This window comes from Callorhinchus milii, unplaced genomic scaffold (genome assembly GCF_018977255.1).
Source record: "Callorhinchus milii isolate IMCB2004 unplaced genomic scaffold, IMCB_Cmil_1.0 Scaffold2, whole genome shotgun sequence".
Classification (NCBI taxonomy): Eukaryota; Metazoa; Chordata; class Chondrichthyes; order Chimaeriformes; family Callorhinchidae; genus Callorhinchus; species Callorhinchus milii.
The window spans coordinates 34,864,780-34,885,198 of record NW_024704743.1 but is presented as its reverse complement, the minus strand read 5'-3'; the positions used below and the strand labels follow the sequence as shown (position 1 = coordinate 34,885,198).

Sequence of the window (20,419 nt, the reverse complement as noted above, 5' to 3'; positions counted from 1 at the left end):
AACTGTACGCAATAACTGCAAATGTCTCTACTGTGGCTACTGGTCACACTGTGCACTCTTTTCTGGTGGTCGGTGGATTTAAGGAGGTCAAGAATTCAAGTGAGGGGACACTTGGGAAAGTTTCTGATTTCCTATATACCCACCCCTGTCCTTAGGCAATAAAGAAGAGAGCACCCATTGTTAATCCGCATTGTTAGAGAGATGCACTGTGAGGAACGGCTAAGATAAGCTAAGGCTCTTAAGTTTCAAAAATAGACTGTTTAGAGAGGATTTTTATAGCCATATATGATAGAGAATGTAAACTTGAAACTTTTTGTTATTCATCTTGGGATGTGGTGATTCAGCAGGGTATTGCCCATGTGCTAGATGGTGAGGGTAAGTCTCTTTAAACTGCTGAAATTCTTGTAGTGATGATGCTTCACAATGGTGTTGGGTAGGGAGTTCCAGGATTTTGACTCAATAACGATGAAGGAACAGTAATATACGTTCAAGATATGCCAAGGCATCAAAAATAGAGGTTGAAAGTTCAAACTTGTCAAGGGCAAGTTTTAGACAAATGCCAAGAATATGCTTACATAATGTTATCCTTAAATTAAATGGGTGATGCATTTGAGAAACAGTTTAATACTGAAACAGGAAACTGGTTCAGTACCATAGAGGATGAGATCAAATGGCTTTCTAAATCAAAACTTCTTTTATGATCTTGCATTTTATTGACTTTAACATTTTTTTGATCCATGCACAGGATCCTCTATGGTATTCTGGAAATATGAGATCAAATGGATCAAAGAGCCTTTTTCAGCCAAACCTTTCTTTTGATCTTGTTAAATGAAAGTTAAAAACTTCTCTATTTTGCAATAATAGAACTAAGCTATATAGTACACATTTTATAAGCATTATCTGCAAATGAAAGGATTAGTTCCAAATATTTGCATGAGATACACTATTGCAAATTTTCATCATAAGATTTTCCTCTGCCTGAAGGCCCCACCCAATTTCTATGTTTGTCTTCATTATAGGAAAACCTGGCTATACTGTAGCTGGTTGGCTCTAATATCTCAACACTTGTGTATTATGAGGGAGGCGAAAAAAAGTCTGACTTCTAGGTTATCAGGTAGCAACTAATGTTTCTTCCTGTGTGCTGTGCATTCGCGCTACGTGCAGAAAGTACCACTGGTATTGCTTCCTTCACGGTGATGACAGTGCGCAACAAATTATATCAATGATACTTCCTGTACATAGTGTGTAACATGCAAGAAGTGACATCAGTAGTCACCTGGAAGTCGGACTTTTTTAGTACAAAAACTTGACTAGACTGCACTGGAGTTAGGTTACCCACGCTATAAGCATGGCAATGCTGTAAGACAGGGTTCTGGAGTATTAGGAAAGGCATTCCATAGAACCATAGAAATTTAAGGACAGAAGAAGGTAATTTGTCCCATTGTGTCTGTCCGGGGTCTTTTAAGAGAAATCCTTTCAGTCCCATTTACCTGCCTTTCCTCATATGCTGACATTTACTCTTTATAGATATCTACTATTGAGTTCCCTTTTGAAAGCCAATATGGATTCTGACTTAACCACTGCTTGCAACAGGGCATTCCAAGGCATTCAACACTCTGTGTGGAAAAAACACTCTTCTTAACCTCCCAATTTTCTTAGTTTGTTAGCTATCTTAAATTATAGGTGGGCTGCAGTTGAGCCCACTCACAAATGTTACCATAGGTTGTGTATTTCCTATGCCACAACTTGGCCAATCGTGCCTGAGCCAGTTTTTATTCTCTCCTAGCGATAATTCAGTCATAATTAAAAAGCTGTGCCCTTCAGAGGAAGCCAATGATGATTGTCCTGTTGTGTCTAAGATTTGAATTGTGTTGAGGTATCCTTAGAGCTGAAGTTGACATGCTCAGCACTGAATGTCAGAAATGAGTCAATCCTCTGTGGCGGAAACTCCAGCAATACCCCAAAGCACACTGTGGAGTTCCCAAGCCTTAGTTCTTGCTGACCTGTGCCTAATACTCTGTGCAATTCGGTAAGCAGGATGTATCCCTCAAGGGTGAGTACACAGCTCTCTCCCAGACAAGGGAATTTCCAAATGTAGGTGTTATTTATGGAGCTGTCAGTCTGGTTTGGATACTCTTATCATGGTGGTTGGTTTCCACACAACACCCGACTGACCAAAAAATAATCTTCTCTACATTGAGACATGCTTATTTAAATTATTTTATCTGAAAAAAGCTAGTATTTAACTTCTGTTACAAAAATGGAAACAAACCCAGCAACATGTCAGCTTTTACTTGCTTAGAAACTACTCTTCCTTCCTGATTATGAAGCCTTGTTCCTGAAATTAAAAAAAACATCAGAATATTTAACAATCTGCATTTGTAGAATGATACAAGCCCTTATATTGATTGAGTTATAGTTTGCCCTAAATGCACTGATACAATGCTACAATCTTTGCCTTAATTCCTTCTTGATTTTGACAATGCCCCTCAACCATTTTATTAACTCAAACAAGGTGTGATTGCTGTTAAAAAAAAANCTGGCCCCAGAATCTGCCTCATTGTATATTTAGGTTTCTGGATTTGTGCTTGTTAAAGATATTGATGGGAGAGGGTTTGCGGTGATATACTTGTTAGCAGAGTGGGTGGATTATGTGAATAACTCATCTTATTCCATTTTATATCATGATACTATAGTGCTAGATAAAATTGATCCATGTGCAGTGACTCTTTTTTTACATATTATATTTCTTACTAAGCCACCATTCCTCACCCTACAGGCTGTGATGAAAGATTAGTGTATAATAAAAAATAGTGTGTGTATTTGGTTAGTTCTAAAGGATTAATGTAGGGTTTAGGAAAAACCCTTTCTTAAACCCTTAAAGTATAGCCTTAAAACATTCTATTATTTCAAATGGTGTGAATATTTTCATTACTTAATTGAAATATTCACACCAATTGAAATAATGGAACATGATACTCTGTCCTACAGAACAGCCACTCTTTTCAAGCAAATTAATGACTGACGTACAGCTCCAAGCTACATTTGCATTCTGCAATAAATACAAGAGTATTATAATAACCCAGGAAAATAAGTGTTCATTATTTTTCAGGCCAAACTCTCTTGCCTCGTATCATGACTTTTTTTGTGTAGGCCAATCTATACCAATTTAAGGTGATCAGGAAAAATTGGTTATTTTAATAGAAGATGAAAACGTATGGCATTAACTATATTAACTAACAGATCGATTTCAAGCTCCTTGCTCTCACTTTCAAATCACCTCATGCCCTGACACCTCTCTACGTCTCCAATCTGCTCACACCTCACTCTATCAACCACAGCCCTCACTCAGTTGGCACGGTTCTGCTGCATGTTCCACATCCCCTCTGCTCTACTATTGGCACCCATGCCTTCAGCCATTATGCCCCTGATTTCTGAAATTTCCTGCCTCAATCCCTCCGTCTTGCCCCCTCAGTGCCTGTCTTCAAATCACACCTGAAGACTTCCTTTTTCCTCCACCTCCCCTCTCGTTTCAGTTCGGCGTCAAACCACACCACTGTGAATCACTCTGAGGCACTACCCACGTGAAGGACACTATATGAATGCAAGTTCATAGAATCATAGAATTATACAGCACAAGAGGAGGTCATTCGGCCCATCGTGTCTGTGCTGGCTTTTTGAAAAGAATTATCCAATTCAATCCCACTCCCCCACTCTCTCCCCATAGGCCTGCAAACTTGTCCTCCCCAAATAATTATCTACTTCTTTCTTAAAAGTTGTTATCGAATCGGCTTCCACCACCCTTTCAGTTCAATGCATTCCAGATCCGAACAACTCGCTATGTGAAAAAATTTCTCCTCTGTTTCTTTTAACAACTACTTGTAGACAAGAAGGAAAAATTGCTCATGTCAGAAAGAATGAACTCTGGGTGGAATGTATTCACGGTTGTAATGTATGAAAAATAAACAGATGATATCTGTTGGGACTGGTTTGTGTGAAAATAAATGACTATGCGGTGTTGGCCATTGGCAGAAATTAGTTTTGCCACTGTAACATGAGTTTATTTTCATCAATCAATCACTCTCCTTACATAGTTTTACTTAAATTATCAGTTTATCAGTTAAAATACAGTGACAAGCTAGAAAGTGATATCAGGAACATCATGCAAGGCAATCCAAATAAAGATAACAAGTGCCCTATATAGCGCTCCTATCTATAAAGGCCACGAAAAGCAACAGATCACATATCATTCACAGGTAGTCAATGAAAAATTAAACCATTCCTGTTTTGATGATTTGCTGAAAAATTCCCACACTCTTTGAAGGCATAAGCTCCAGTCAATACGCTGCGTTTGTTGCATACCATATTATCTTCAAGGCAGCAATAAAGTCTCATTCCTTCTCTATATAATTTAGACTGGATGGAACATCCCTAGAATTACCTCAAATTATTTTCTGGTATTAGTGCTGAAATGTAGATACGTAATATGTTATTTGAACATTATTTATTACACAGTAAGATTCCAGAACTTGTTCCTAAATAAATCTCTTGACAACAATAATAATAATCCTTACATTTGATAAAGCACCGTATCACATTGTCGAGGTGCTTCAAAGCGATTCACATGATATACTGTAAAGTGGTATGGTATGTGTATTGTAAAATTATATAAATCATACAGATTAGATTTAAATAACTAATGATGGGGACTGAACTGAAAGTTCAGAACTGATATTGATGTTTGCATAATCATAATAACATGTCTGTTATGTCATTTGGCTAGATAACAAATTGGTAGCATTCTACCAGGTTTGATGGGTAGATAACCTTCCACCTTACTAAGCCAGTCTGGAACCTTGAGGTCTTGTTTGACCCTCAACTATGCTTTCTACCCCACATCTTGCCTTGACCCGCTCTGCCTTCCCCCACCTCCGCAACATTGCCCGGCTCCACCACTGTCTCACACCGCAGGCCGTTGAAACCCTCATACACACTTTCATTACATCGAGGTTTGACTATGCAAACTCTTTGCTTGTCGGCCTCCCCAACTCCTCCCTCCATATGCTGTGGATCATCCAGAACTCTGCAGCCAGTGTCCTCTCCCGCACCAGGCTCCGTGACCCTATAACCCCCATCCTCTCCTGACTCCACAGGCTTCCCATCACACAGAGGATACAGTTCAAGATCCTGGTCCTCACCTTCAAAGCCCTCCATGGTCTTGCTCCCCCTGACTTCTGCGACCTCCTAAACCCCTACCATCCTGCTCCGGCCTGCTTCCAACCCCCAACATTGCTTGCACTACTTTTGGCGGGTGGGCCTTCTGCCACTCTGTCCCCACCCTCCGGAACTCCATCCCGCAGTCCACCCGATGTGAAAGACGCTACACAAATGTAATTTTGTTGTTGTTGTAGATAGTTCTAAGCTATATTGTTTCTAATGCTGTTATTCTTTCAGGCAAATGAAATCCTTCTGTTTAACAAGAAGCTCACAGCAGCTCAAGCCTGTGATTTGGGTCTGGTTACTGAGGTCTTTCCTGACAATACATTCCAGCAAGAAGTTTGGAAAAAGCTGCGTGCCTACGCAAAGCTCCCCAAAGATGTATGTATAGCGCTGTACTGCAATAAGGTTTTAATCAAGAATAGTCCAAGAATATCTTTTAAAACAGTATGAATATGTAGTAGTTATACACTTGGGTTAAATACTTGATCAAGTTCCTTGAAGGTGTGTACTTATACCACACTGAAATTTTACAAAGTCAAACACTGTTTCATGCTGTTAGAATACAAAAGGACAAGACAAAATGGGGCCTTAACAAAGGTGAGAATATATAAAATTGCAGCCTTCACTGACTTGTTAGTGAGCAGCCCAGATACTTCATTTGGTGCTGACTTGCCTACTCAAGGGAATTGTTTCTATCAATTTTGTACTTTCTTTTATTACTTTAAAAACTAATCAGTGTTGCTTTGGTGAGGGTGGGAAATCAGAGAATGTCCTTTTTTACCCCACCTCTGTTTTCCAATCTGTTTCATGAACAGAGTTTGTGAACACACTTTCTTATATCCAGGGCTTAGAATCTAACTTGATGGTTTGCAGAGAGGTAATCTCTGCAGCTCAAACTGATAGAACCATCGCTCAATGGGTAAAAATGTGTGTCCGAGTTGCCACAAAGATGGCATTTCATGCTAAGCTGTGTTTCCCACGAAAAAGCTTGCAGCGAGTTCTTATTAACTGCTATCCACCTCATGAGGGTTCAAAAGTGTACTTATTGGATGTAAAATGACCAACTAGTGACTATCCTTCTTAGGGGGAGGTAAGTGGGGTGACCTGGAGCTGAACTGGCTCCAAGGTGACATGTCTGGCAATAGAATGCTGGAATCGAGCCAGTCCTCTGTGCAGTCTTGGTTGACAGGTCCATAGTACTTCAGTGCACTACTAATGACAGACCAGACAGCCTGGCTTAGAGGTAGGACTTGAAGGAGCAGACTTTGAGTCATTGGGGGCTGGAACTCTTCCCACTCTCGGCTTCTGTTAACTCTGCAAGCCAAAGCCCCAGCAGGTAGGGTGGTCTTCACTGTACAAATAGTGGGAAGATTTCCAGACAGTACATTCCTTGGCAAACTATGCGATTTTAGCTGTTTAAATTCCAGCAATACAACTACACACACCCTGTGGTCTCCAAGCTTTTGTTCTTGCCACTCTGCACCTAATACTCTCCAGAATTAGGTAAGAAGGTAAGTAGGAAGCATCCCTCTGAATTCCATTACAAACACGGCAACATAACATAATGACATTATGTGTAGGTGGAATGCATGGAATTCTGTTTGGTTTGGATACTTTTAAGCATGTGATGGGTTTTCACAAGTGTAAGACACCAAAAATCAATTTCATATCCACGCTATTATTAAAATACCTAATTTAAATTGATACCACCTTTCATATTGGTAAGACGTTCTAAGGCACTTGACAAACCTGACTGGACACCCGAACTGGGAGTGGGAGCCAAGGGGGTTAGGGAGGGGAAACATGACCAAAGGTGCGGTCAAAGAGAAAGGTCTTGAGACAGTCTTTGAAAGAGGTGAAGGACGGGGGTTGAGAGTTGGAGAGACTCCATGATGGAGTTCCAGAGAATGGGGCAGATAAGCTGAAAGCTTGAGTGCCCATAATGGGGCAGGTAGGGCAGGGGACATGAAGCAGGGCTGTGCACACTGAACGAAGGGTGTAGCCCGGTTGGTATGGTTTGAGGAGGTCACAGAGGGGTAAGACTATGGAGGGATTTGAAGGGAGGCCAAGAATTTTGAACTCGATCCGCTAGGAAATGGGGAGCCTATGGAACTGGGTGAGGGTGGGGGTTATTGGCTCATGGAGCCTGGTGCAGGAAAGGACAAGGGACTGCAGAGTTCTGGAAGCCTCCATATTGTCTCCAATTCATGTTCCTCAATTTTAGCGAGTAATCTTTTGTTCAGAAGCTTTTCAAATGCTTTCTCAAAATATGTGTAAATTGCATGTCTATCCTGCAAAGCTTCAGTGATTCCATCAAAGATCTATAAAAGTTAGTTACTTGGCTAATTTTAACAGAGGGCAACTAAAAGGTTTCATTGTTTATAATGAACATTTGGCCATAACTATAAAACATTTTCCCATAAAGCCTAATAACAGAAATCTTTAATTTGCTGCATGGTGGTTATTCTCTCTTTCAAAGTCTATCTTTCTGTTCAAAATACTGTTGATATTATGACAGTAATAATAATCTGTGCATTTGATTTGATATAGTACCTTATTATATGTAATTATGATTAAGATATAAAATGAAATCAATTGTACTACAACAATTAGTGTATAAAGTGTTACAAACATACAGTGAATAAAGCAATCATTGTATGCCCTCTGCTACAGGCAAGCATAAAATGGAGTCACTATTTAGTTCCAAGTATGAAGCTATCTTCAACTGGATTGTTTATTTTGAACCTTCATGTGGTATGGTTATGAGCCATTAATCTTTCATTTAGTTTGTTTTCTGTTATATAGTAATACATATTATTATAGTAATAAATCCTTCCATTTGATACAGCGCCTATCACATCGTTGAAACATCTCAATGCACTTCACAGAATATATTGTAAAGTGTTTCAATTTACAATTGTATATTGTAAATACATAAAACTGTATTTTGAGGGCAAAATGAAGCAGCCAATTGCATACAACAGTATCATATTAAGTGACCAAAGCTTTTTTGAGGGGGATTATTACCCCCAGAAAGCGAACTGCCAATCGGTTCCTACTTTTAGGTAAACAGAGGTGCATGGAGTAAGGAAAGTTTCCTAAGCTTTCACCTTTCCTGGGAATCGAACCTGGGTTTTCTTGCTTGCAAGCCGAGCATTCTAATCACTGCAATACTGGATTTCACAATGTTTAGTTAACTAAATCACAGTTAAAAAAGATAAAAATAAATAATAATAATCCTTACATTTCATACAGTGTCCTATCACGTCGTTGAGATGTCTCAAAGTCTCAATAGGTACAAGGTGCTGGATATCTTTCATATCTTGCTGGTGATTAATTTCACAAATTCAGTATGATTTGGGGTAGTTTTTTTTGAGGGTTAATGTTTCTTTACTTTTATTTCAGTCTCTGCGCTATTCAAAACAACTGATCAGAGGAATGGAAAAAGAAAAGTTGCATGCTGTCAATGCTCAAGAGTGTGTGCGACTGCAAGAGAGATGGTTATCTGAGGAATGCATGAATGCAATCATGGGCTTTTTTCAAAATAAGTCAAAATTATAATATTTTTTACACTAATTGAAATTCAGAAACCTAACCTGGTAATAATTGCTTAACATTCTTAGTTAAATATTATTGTCAATCAAACCACCTCTTCGTGAAGAATATTTCTGTATTAATCATCCTTAAGTGCATAGCAACTAGTATCACTTTTATGTGTCATTGCTATTTGGAAAATCATCCTTTAAGCAGAAAAAAGTTTAACATTGAAATAACAATTGATCGAAATATATGAATTTGTAATGCTGGCTTGTGGTTATGAATTAAATTATAATTTCACCATGAATATTTAATATCAAAAACAATAAAAGGTTTATCTGTAGAACTCATTGAATGATCATTGATTGCTTTACGTGCTGACAACATCGACGATGATCACTTAGGCATTTCTACTTCCGCAACAGGTCAACGATGGGCCCATTATTTGCACAGTTGTCAGATGACAGTGTGTCTGTTTACAAGTAGGTTTCTTCTTACTGCCCACCTTTAAGAGAAACTATTTGTAAACTGTCAAAACAGTACTAAATAAATACAACAAGATTACATTTGTATAGCGCCTTTCACGTCGTGAGAATGTCCCAAGACGCTGGACAGAGTACAGCATTTCAGACCGGAGCTGGAGTTGGGGGAGTAAGGGAGGGGAGGGGAAGGGGTGCGGCCGATGCATTGACTGAAGAGGAGGGTCTTGAGGCGGGACTTGAAGGAGGCTAAGGAGGGGTGAGGCGGAGTGACTGGGGGATGGAATTCCAGAGGTTGGGGGCAGAGTGGCTAAAGGCTCTCCCGCCAATGGTGGGGCGAGTGGGTCGGGACGTGGAGTAGGCCAGAGCCGGCTGAGCGGAGGGAACTGGCGGGTTGGTAGGGGGTTAAGAGGTCGCAGAGGTAGGGTGGGGCGAGGCCATGGAGGGCTTTGAATGGAGGATCTTGAACTGGATCCTCTGAAGGATAGGGAGCCAATGGAGTCGGCCGAGAGTCGGGGAGATGGGGTCACGAAGTTTGGTGCGGGAGAGGACACGGGCTGCAGAGTTCTGGATTATCTGCAGCCTGCGGAGGGAGGAGTTGGGAAGGCCGACGAGCAGGGAGTTTGCAGAGTCGAGCCTGGAGGTGATGAAGGCATGAACAAGAGTTTCAACGGCCTGAGGGGTAGTGGCGGAGTCGGGTGATGTTACGGAGGTGAGGGAAGGCAAAGCGGGTCACAGCTTGAATGTGGGGGGAAAAGACAGTTGAGGGTCGAACAAGACACCGAGGTTCCTGATGGCTTAGTGAGTTGAAGTGTGCAACCATGGAGGTTGATTCTGCCAGAGCCTGAGGTGCTGAGGCGCTGGCGTGAGCCAACCAGGAGGGCCTCAGTCTTGTTCACATTCAACTGGAGGAAGTGTGACCTCATCCAGGACTTGATGTCCGACAGACAGTCTGTCAGGACAGCAGTGGCCCTGGAGTTGAGGTGGAGGCAGAAAGATAGAGTTGGGTGTCATCTGCATACATATGGAAGTTGATACCATGTCTGCGGATGATGTCACCAAGGGAGAGCATGTAGATATTAAAGAGGAGAGGGCCAAGGACAGAGCCCTGGGGGACACCAGACTTGGTAGTGCGGGGCCTGGAGGAGAAACCGTTGGAGGCAACAAAGTGGAGACGGAGAGAGATAGGAATCGAACCAGGCAAGGGCAGGCCCGCGAAGATTGAGTAAAGCGGAGAGGCGGTGTATGAGGATGGAGCGGTCGACAGTGTGGAAGGCGGCAGAGAGGTCGAGGAGGACAAGGAGACAGAGGGAGCCCTGATCACAGATGTTCAGAATGTCATTAGTGACTTTGACCAGGGCTGTTTCCGTGCTGTGGGCAGCGCAGAAGCCGGATTGCAGGGGTTCAAAGAGGGAATGGCGGGAGAGAAAGGAGCAGAGCTGGGACGCGATGACTCGTTCCAGGACCTTCAATATAGTTTGAACCTCAATTATTGATTTCTGTAGAGAAGTATAGAGAAATCTAGACTGGTAAAATTACCAAATGATCATGGCAACTTCACCATTACTGTGATATACCATTACCATTACATGATGAAAGACAGATTGAGGTCACTGAGAAATATACCAAGAATCATTTCAGTAACAGAAAGTTTAAATATGCTTCATCCATCTGGTGAAGATTGCACAACATTTTTGCGCCTGGCCTCTGATTCTGTTTTGGAAGCCAGTAACATGATATTGTACCCTCACTGTAAACATGAAATTCATGACCCTCACACATAAATTATAACAAGCTTTGTTTTGTAACATAGCTACACAGAGGCCTTTAATGTAGTTCAGTCAGCAGGACTCATCCCACTGCATTTCAGTTTGCTTATGTTTGTACCAATTAATTCAATTACTATCAATATTTAGCACATAGTGTAAAAAACAAGCCAATGGGAAATACTCTGCTCCATTGATACAATCATTATTAACTGAGGCAAAACAAAAATCACTTTATTGCTCGCTATTGCTAGGAGTAAGTAATTCATTGAAACTGATCATATTGAGAAGGAAATATGTATATGTGCTGATGTAAGTTCATCCAGTATTGGACACCATTTAACCATATTTTTTTCTGATGTAAATCAACATTCTTTCTTTACTGTAGAGAAGGAAGAGAATTTTCAAGTAAATCAAGGGAGAGATCTTTGAGGGAACATAACCGATGATAACTCAAATCCCATCTACTTTTCACTGTTTGTGTTTAGTTTTGGATAGAAATGAAATGCACATCAAAAATTAACAAAACACCAAAGATTACTGCTCCCAAAACAAAAGGAAATACCACAGCAGATGTGTGCAGGAATATTGTCAGCCTAATTCTAATGAATAATCTTTATGCAAAAACATTTTAATAGTTTAGTACATTAGGCTGTGGCAGAGAAATTCCCAAGGAAACCCTCACTAGTTATGGTAACTAGATCAGATTTTATCTAAATTGCTGAGATTATGGGCAGGATTTGTAGGATTTCTGAAAGTCTGCATTGAGCTGACCTAATAGAGTTTCATTGGACGAAAGCCCAAATCTTGTTGAATGCTCATTAGACTGTCAACATGCATGACTCTGAGTGGGGAAACTTAGTGAAGGCTTATCCACTCCTCTCAGGATTTATAATTGGGTTCTGCAATATCGGATCTTTTTATAAGACTACTTTTAAACGACAACTACCTGTGAACCAACGTGCCTGGTATATCTCAAACTACCTCTTTACTGCTATATATAATATATATATTGAGATATATGACCGTGCTTTCAACCAGGAAGTCTACTACAACAACAACAACAACTTGGGTTATATAGCGCCCTCCATGCCGGACGGCGTCTCAGAACTCTTCATAGTAATGGATCCCAGGCCGAGCCAGGGGGAGGGGGAGGAAGGTGACCAAAGGCAGAGTTGAAAAGAAAGGTCTTCAGCCGAGACCTGAAAATAGGAAGAGAGGGGGTGAGGTGAAGGGAGTAAGGAAGGGATTTCCAGAGCCTTGGGGCATAGTGGATGAAGGCACGGCCGCCGATGGTGGAGTGGAGGATTTGGGGGACAAGGAGGAGGCCAGACCTGGTGAAGGCAACGGGCACTGTTGTGAGGAGAGAGGAGGTCAGAGAGGTAGGCGGGTGCAGAGGAGTGGAGGGATTTGAAGACAAGGGTGAGGATCTTGAAATCGATCCTCATCTAGAGAAAATGACTTGTATTATGCTGAGCTGGAGGATTGCTCTGACCTAATCCTAATTTTTCACCTATAAAAATCTCTCAGAGTTTTGCCTTATTCATGAGGTCACAGCATCAGCTTTCTATCATACCTCACATGTATAGATTCATCCCTTAATGTGTAGAGAGTATTTTTTATATGAAAAATATCTGAACAGATGTTTGTTACTATGCATTTACTAGGCTACCCATAACATTGGTATCCTGTGCCCAAGCAGAGAATTGTTATTTGGGCATCTATTACCTTCTGATTATTAAAAATAGTGATTTTTTTGTTATTTATTGATATTGAGAATTCCCATTATAAACAGGTGTAGATAAGATTGCTAGTTTTAGTGAGTATCATATGATAGATCCCCAGATTGTTAGCACACATTATTATGTAAGTGTGTATAAGTCATAATTAAATGAGATATTGCTACTGAGCTCAGTTCCCCCCACACCACTTAGACACTGTTATGAACATTACTTCACCCACGTTCTGCAATAAATACTCCCTGTAACCCATGGTAATCAAGTAAAGTCGTAGAATGCTCAGATTCACTAGAACTCAGAACTCTGTTCTGCAGCCCATCTTAGACAATTTCTCCTCATTGACGACCCCCACCCAATGCCCCAGTACCCAGGGCCTTACTTCATCTCAATCTTCACTTATCACTATAGCCTTTAATGCTGTATATTGTATTGGAAGAGAATGGACTCCAGCAGTAGAAAAGCAGTGATTTGCAGCAGGAAGGAAATCCTGACCCATACTGTACACTTATTTCCTCATCACAATGAATCGGGCTGTTAAATACTGGAAATAATGAACTTGTTAAAAAACAGTCCTTCTAACTTTGGCATGCAATGGACTGAACAAGCACGCAAAGGGATCAATGGAGAGCAAAACTGGCATAAATTTGTATTGCTCGTTCAGACTGCAGTGCTGCAAATGAACTGCTCCTGAAAATATCTCTTTACTAACTTGTCTCTGAAAATATTCAATATATGCACAACATAATAATATTTTCTTCAAATAGTTATTTCTTTTCGACATGTTGAGTGCTTTTCTAGATGTCTATTCCACATATTTTCTATTCTGTGGGAAAAGTTTCTTCGGAAGTAAAATTGACTGTAAGAGTTTGAAAACAATACTTGAAGTTTGTATACTTCTTATATCAATGTGGCTTCACTGATTGCAGCAATTTTGTGCAGTGTCTATGTTCCTGAAGTCAATTATAGTTGGACTAGAAAATCATAGAATAATTTATAACTAAAGATTTCATTGTGAGAAAGATATAATTGTAAAGTTTATCGATTATCTTCTAATCAACTGACTCTACAATCACCAACTGACTATATAAGAATATATATTACTACATCAGAATTCACACAAGGAGGACATCTCAACGATTTACATTGACTGCACTGAGAGGAGGAATACAAAATAAGTTAAGAGTAGGTGTGAAATGGAAGCTGATGTAATAATTTAGAAATTCAACCACTTCCAAATAAAGTACTCAAAATGTAATCAACATTCAAAAACAAATGTAAAACATTCAGTGGGCAGAAAATAATCCATGTACGATGATTTTACTCATGGCTCATAACAAGGCATCAGAACTGCATATAAGCACTCAAACTGCAGCTTCTGCTCCCAAACTTCTGATAATCAATTTTACTGGAATACACAAAGCAGAAAAAGAACCTGACCTAAAAATAAATACAAATTTCGCAAATTTCATATTTCACGATGTGAAACATGCTATATAAACGCAATGTGTTATTATTAGAGATGTAGGGTTCTTGTGTCATAATTTGAGATTGTGTTGGACATCTCTGCCTTTCACCTGTAGCAAATGGCTCTACTATGTGCTGCCTTACCTTCTGGGTCTTCTTTGGCCTTTTCACTGACAGACTGACAAGCTGGACAATAATGCTGAACTAGATTTCCATAATATCATACTTAGATCACTCCCTTCACTCCAACCAATCTTCACCCAGGCAAGAAGACAGCTACACCCACCCATTTAAAATAGAAAACAGTTTGCTAGCTAACATGTTAATTAAATGAACATCAGCAATTCAACACATTTAAAATTAAACAAACAAGGTTATCTCACAGAACACAACAAATTCTGCAAACCAAAATTTGTATAAAATGAACCTAATTGTGTCTGGTATAAATGATCCTCGATCCAATGTAGTGTTATTCTGGTATGGAGTGAGACCTTCTTTAGTTGTTTATCCCTTTTCTTTCTTTCTTTCTTTCTTTCTTTCTTTCTTTCTTTCTTTCTTTCTTTCTTTCTTTCTGTCTGTCTGTCTGTCTGTCTGTCTGTCTGTCTGTCTGTCTGTCTGTCTGTCTGTCTGTCTGTCTGTCTGTCTTTCTTTCTCCTTTGTATATTTTCAACATGAGTTAACAGATATTTTGAGGGTAAATATATTCTACTGAATAGTTAATTGATCTGTTAGCCTGTTTCAGAACTGCTGCTCAAAGAGAGCCCAGGAGCGCGTCCTCTGCGCACCACGAGAGGGAATAAAGGATGGATTGTGAGTAGCAATGAACGGTCCTCATTCCCGATGGCTCGGGGTGTCCTACATCATCGCGGAACACAACGATGTCATAGAGGCCTCTATGATATCACTGGGGAACACTATGATGTCACAGAGAGCAACTCCATGACGTCACAAGGCACTTTGATGTCATAGAGGTCATGTCACGACGTCACAAGGCAACACTTTGATGTCATAGATGTCATGTCATGTCACATGGGGGGACGCTGCGATGTTGCAGGAGAAGGTAAAGTGACTGGCGTTTGAATGGTTGACGCTCAGGCAAGGATCACACATGAATGAGGATCACTCTGGCCAGGGCCAGCCAGTGGCCTTGGAGTCACAGCCCCGTAAGAGAAAGAAAGAGATTAAAGCCTCCAAGAGACGAAGCAAGAAAATTGGTGAGCAAAATTATCCCCAAAACACAGCTGTTTGTTTAGATTGAGACAGTTGTAATAATAATAATAATAATAATAATCCTTGCATTTGATATAGTGCTTTTCACGTCGGGAGGACGTCCCAAAGTTTCACCCATATGAAAAAAACAGAACAATTCATTCGACTGTACGTCCCATTTAACAGACTACAATCTCTAAATATTTTAATGTAGAATGCTGTTATTAATCCAATTAAACTTTCAAAATTATTTTTATAATGTATCCCACAATCTCATGAAAATCATGGTACCCTGCAGTTCAATATTATTTTATCGGCTATACAGGCAGATATTAAATTATTTAAGAAATCAACTTATTGCAACCACCCAAGGCTGAGAAACAAAGATGATGCAGATGTAAGCAACCTATTAGGCCCAGCTGTGAATATAGAGCTTGAAGCACAGATTGATATTGATAAACCATAAAATAGACCGAGAATGATTTTAGAAAAACCAAAGACATTAAAATACGTAGTATCAATTGTGTTTTCTTCCAAAAAATATAATTGTAGAACTTTCTTAAAATTGTTCATTTTTGCGACTTTTTCAACGTGACAAATATTTGAGGGTAGGAATTCAAAAAACACTGCATTTTGTACTCATTAATATAAGTCAAGTTAGTGATATCATCCGAGTAAACGCAGTGCAAGAGTGGGAGCTTATTTCTGACACATTGTCAGGTTTTTACATCTCCCTGACAAGAGAAAGGTACAAACAGCTTCTGTTGTGTCAATCTCACAGAAGTGACATAATGGTGGGAACTGTAAATAAAATGCTTTTACCATGTATGTCTCAATTGACTTCCCAGGTCTTAGTTTTAAACTTTAGGTTGAAAAACAGTTCTGTAATCTAAATTGAAATGATGCAACATAGTAAAATGTTTTGAAGACTGAATAAGCTTGATGCATAAGCATGCTTTGAAGTTACAGTTGTTTGGAATATTTTGTGGGTTATAATGCAAATGGAAGGATTATTATTAGAAGTAGTAAATATGCTTCAAAGGAAAGAGGTTTAAAAAGATTCATGTTAAAAATACACAAAAAAGAAAATGAGAAGGTTAAACAATTAAAGCATATCTCACTCCATACCAGAAGAATATTACATTGGATCCAGAATCAAATTTATCAGATATAATTGGGCAATTTTACAAAATAATACACTGGTATGTCAAATTCTTATTTTGAAGTATTGGTTGTATTATGTGAGATTGTTGTTTAGATTTAAATCTGTTGAAATTCTGATGCTTATTTAATTGTTCTGTTAGTTGATACACTTTTTTATGTGTTAAATGGGTGTGTTCAGGAATTTGGCTAATGCTATATTGCCAAGAGCGAAGCAGCTTCACTTCAAACAGTATAGTCTAATGAAGCAGAAAGACAGGTTTACACTGCCATCTCTGACCAATGTGCTTGAAACTCCCATAGCCTAAGACTCCAAACTGACACACGTATACAGTGCTGGGGGGTGTTAGGCGGGGACGTTATGCAGGATGGAGCCCACTGAGCAGAGGGAGCGGGCAGGATGGTAGGGGTTAGGAGGTTGCAGAGGTAGGGGGGAGCAGGGCCCTGGAGGGCTTTGAAGGTGAGGACCAGGATCTTGAACTGTATCCTGTAAGTGATGGGAAGCCACTGGAGTTGGGCGAGGATGGGGTGATAGGGTCACGGAACCTGGTATGGGAGAGGATACACCAGGGAGAGGGTTGCAGAGTTCTGAACCATCTGCAGCTTTCGAGGGAGGAGTTGGGGGGGCTGACAAGCAGGGAGTTTGCATAGTCAAGCCTCAATGTTATGGATGTGTGTATGAGGGTTTCGGCGGCCTGCAGTGTGAGGCAGTGGCAGAGCTGGGAGATGTTGCGGAGGTGGGGGAAGGCAGAGCAGGTGATGGCCTGGATGTGGGATAGACAGAATAGTTGAAGGTCAAACAAGAAGCCAAGGTTCTGGCCTGACTTAGTAAGGTGGAGTGTGAATTCATGGTTGGTGATGCTGTCAGCGTCTAAGGCGCGGAGGCGCTAACGGGAGACAATCAGGAGGGCCTCGGTCTCATTAACGTTCAACTGTAGAAAGTTAGCTTTCATCCAGGAGTTAATGTCCGACAGGCAGTCTGTCAGAACCGCAGTGGTCCTGGAGTCGAGGGTGGAGGCAGAAAGATAGTGTTGGGTGTCATCCGCAAACATGTGCAAGTTGACACCATGTCTGCGGATGATGTCACCAAGAGGGAGCATATACATGTTGAAGAATAGAGAACCAAGGACAGAGCCCTGAGGAACGCTGCACGAGACGGTGCAGGGACCAAAGGAGAAGCCGTTTGAGGAGATGAAGTGCAGGCGGTGTGAGAGGTATGATCTGAACCAGTCAAGGACAGAACCGTGAAGGTTGAAGTGAGAGGAGAGGTGGTGGATGAGGATAGAGTGGTCGATGGTGTCGAAAGCAGCAGAGAGGTCAAGGAGGATGAGGAAGCAGATGGAGCCTTCGTCGCAGATGGACAGAATGTTATTTGTCACTTGGACTTGTTTCTGTGCTGTGGGCGGCACGGAAACCTGATTGGAGGGTTTCATAAAGGGAGTGCCTGGAGAGGAAGGAGCGAAGCTTAATAAAGTCAGTCATTCATTTCATGGCTGTTTATGGGACATTGCCCTCCAAACACTGTGCGATATGTCCTGTGAACACTTGCACACAACACCCTGACGTGAAAGGCACTATATCAAATGTAATGATTAGGATTATTTAATTTAATTTCTTTCACTTCTAATATCCCTATGTCCATTTCTCAGCCCTTTATCCTTTTTATCAGTCTCAAACCTTCTGATTGAGAGGCATGAGTGCCACTAACTGAGGCAGGCTGACATCAGGGTTTGAGTATTTGACACTGGATGGTGATCAGTAATACAAAATGTATCCCATGTTTTCTCCCTCCCAAACTCAGGGATATTGAGTGGGGGTGGGGGTTGTGGAGGGAGGAGGCTGCATTTCTCTTTCTATTGTGTTGCTTTTATTACTGATTTCTATTTCTATTGAATGTGCCGAATTTGAATTGGATTCTCCAAATACTGTACAGCTATATTTAATGTATTAGTTGATTTTTCAAATGAAATATGATGCAATATTCTGAACAGAAACCTCTTGTTGAAATAAATTATAAATAAGAAACAAAAACGGAAGTTACTGGAACACTCAGGAGAAAGGAAAGTGAGTCAACGTTTCGGGTCCACAACCCTTCATCAGAACTTGGACCCGAAACATTGACTCACTTTTCTTTCTCTATAGATGCTGCCTGACCTGCTGAGTATTCCCAGCGACTTCTGTTTCTCTTTCAGATTTCCAGCATCTGCAGTATTTTGCGTTTTATAAATAAGAATTGTAGTGCAGGCAATAATGGCTAAAAAGGAAGTGCAGAGAACAAGAATAATTGTTAAAATTAAAATTATAACTGTAAATAGATATAACTGGTCTACATTGTTATGATGAGTTGCCAATGTAAGTTAGGTTGTGATTCCTTTAGGTAAGAATCCTCCATACCTCAGGCGCTGACAGCATCTCTCTCCATGGATGCACTCTACATCTCATGGAGCTAATATAGAATCTCGGCATCCTGTTTGACCTTCAACTGTCCTTCATACCCCACATCTGTGCCATGACCTGCTCTGTCTTCCTCCACCTCCGCAACATCGCTCAGCTCTGCCACTGTCTCACATTGCAGGCCGCCGAAACCCTCATACCCGTATTCATAACATCCAGGCTTGACTATGCAAACTCCCTGCTTGTCATCCTCCCCAACTTCTCCCTCCATAGGCTGGAAATCATCGAGAACTCTGCAGCCCATGTCCTCTCCCACACCAGGATCCGCGACCATATCAACTCCACACTCACCCTACTCCACTGGCTTCCCATCACACAGAGGATACAGTTCAAGATCTGGGAGACCTGTAGCTCAGTGGTTATAGCACTCACTTTGCAAGCGAGAGACCTGAGTTCAATTCCAGGCAGAGGGCGAAACCTTGGGCAAGTTTCCTTACTCCACACAGAGCCTAATAATAATCCCTCCAAAACCAAAAACAATAATAAATTGGTCATTTTCAATCTACGACTGTTTGTGGGACATTGCTGTGCGCAATTGGCTGCCGCGTTCGCCCACAAATATACAGTCAATTCACTTTACAGTGTGTTCTGTGAAGCGCTTTGGGACGTCCTTCTGACGTGAAAAGCGCTATATCAAATACAAGGATTATTATTATTATTAAGTTCCAGGTCCTCAAACTTTCAAAACGCTCCTTGGTCTTGCTCCCCCCTAAACCTTTGACCTCCTTACCCTCTACCAACCTGCCCACTCCCTCCGCTCAGCAGGCTCTGACCTGCTTCACTACCACCCATTGGTGACCGGCCTTCAGCCTCTCTGCCACCACCCTCTGGAATTCCATCCTGTAGTCCCTCTGATTCGCCCCTCACTTGCTTCCTTCAAGACCCATCTCAAGTCCCTCCTCTTCGACCGTGCTTTCGATCACCCTCCTTCCCTCTGCCTTCCACCCTCCCCAATCCCGACCCCCAGCTCGGGTCCGAAACACTGTTTTGCATCATTAACACCTCTTTAACTCATCATCCCCTGTCCGCTACCCCATTTTCTCCTTTGTCTTCCTTGCCCTGCCTCCCCCCTCTCTGTTAGCCCTTAAAAGCCTCTCCCTCCCAACATGCCCCAGTTCTGACGAAGGGTCGTGGACCCGAAACGTTGAATTACTTTCCTTTCTCCATAGATGCTGCCTGACCTGCTGAGTGTTCCCAGCGATTTTTGTTTTTGTTTTCAGATTTCCAGCATCTGCAGTATTTTGTGTTTTGTTTATACAGAGCAATATCTGTTGGCATGAATGTAGGGTGGGTGCAGGAGATAATCTGTGCGAACGACAGAAGGTCTTAAAATCCATCGTTTAAAAAGTGGACAAACCAGTAATGACAAGGAAATGAAGCTCGGCAACTT

The 20,419-nt window shown here is 41.1% G+C and overlaps 1 protein-coding gene across 4 annotated transcripts in view; it reads left to right on the top strand.

Moving 5' to 3' along the window:
* The window catches only part of eci2 (enoyl-CoA delta isomerase 2), a 78,046-nt gene extending 68,946 nt beyond the window's left edge, over window positions 1-9,100 (top strand). For 3 of the 4 annotated variants that reach the window (XM_042345676.1, XM_042345682.1, XM_042345670.1), the window contains 2 exons: window positions 5,455-5,598; window positions 8,626-9,100. In XM_042345676.1, coding sequence (XP_042201610.1) covers window positions 5,455-5,598; window positions 8,626-8,781 — 300 coding nt within the window. In that variant the 3' untranslated portion in view covers window positions 8,782-9,100. 4 annotated transcript variants of the gene reach the window in all.
* The last annotated feature ends 11,319 nt before the right edge of the window (window positions 9,101-20,419 follow it).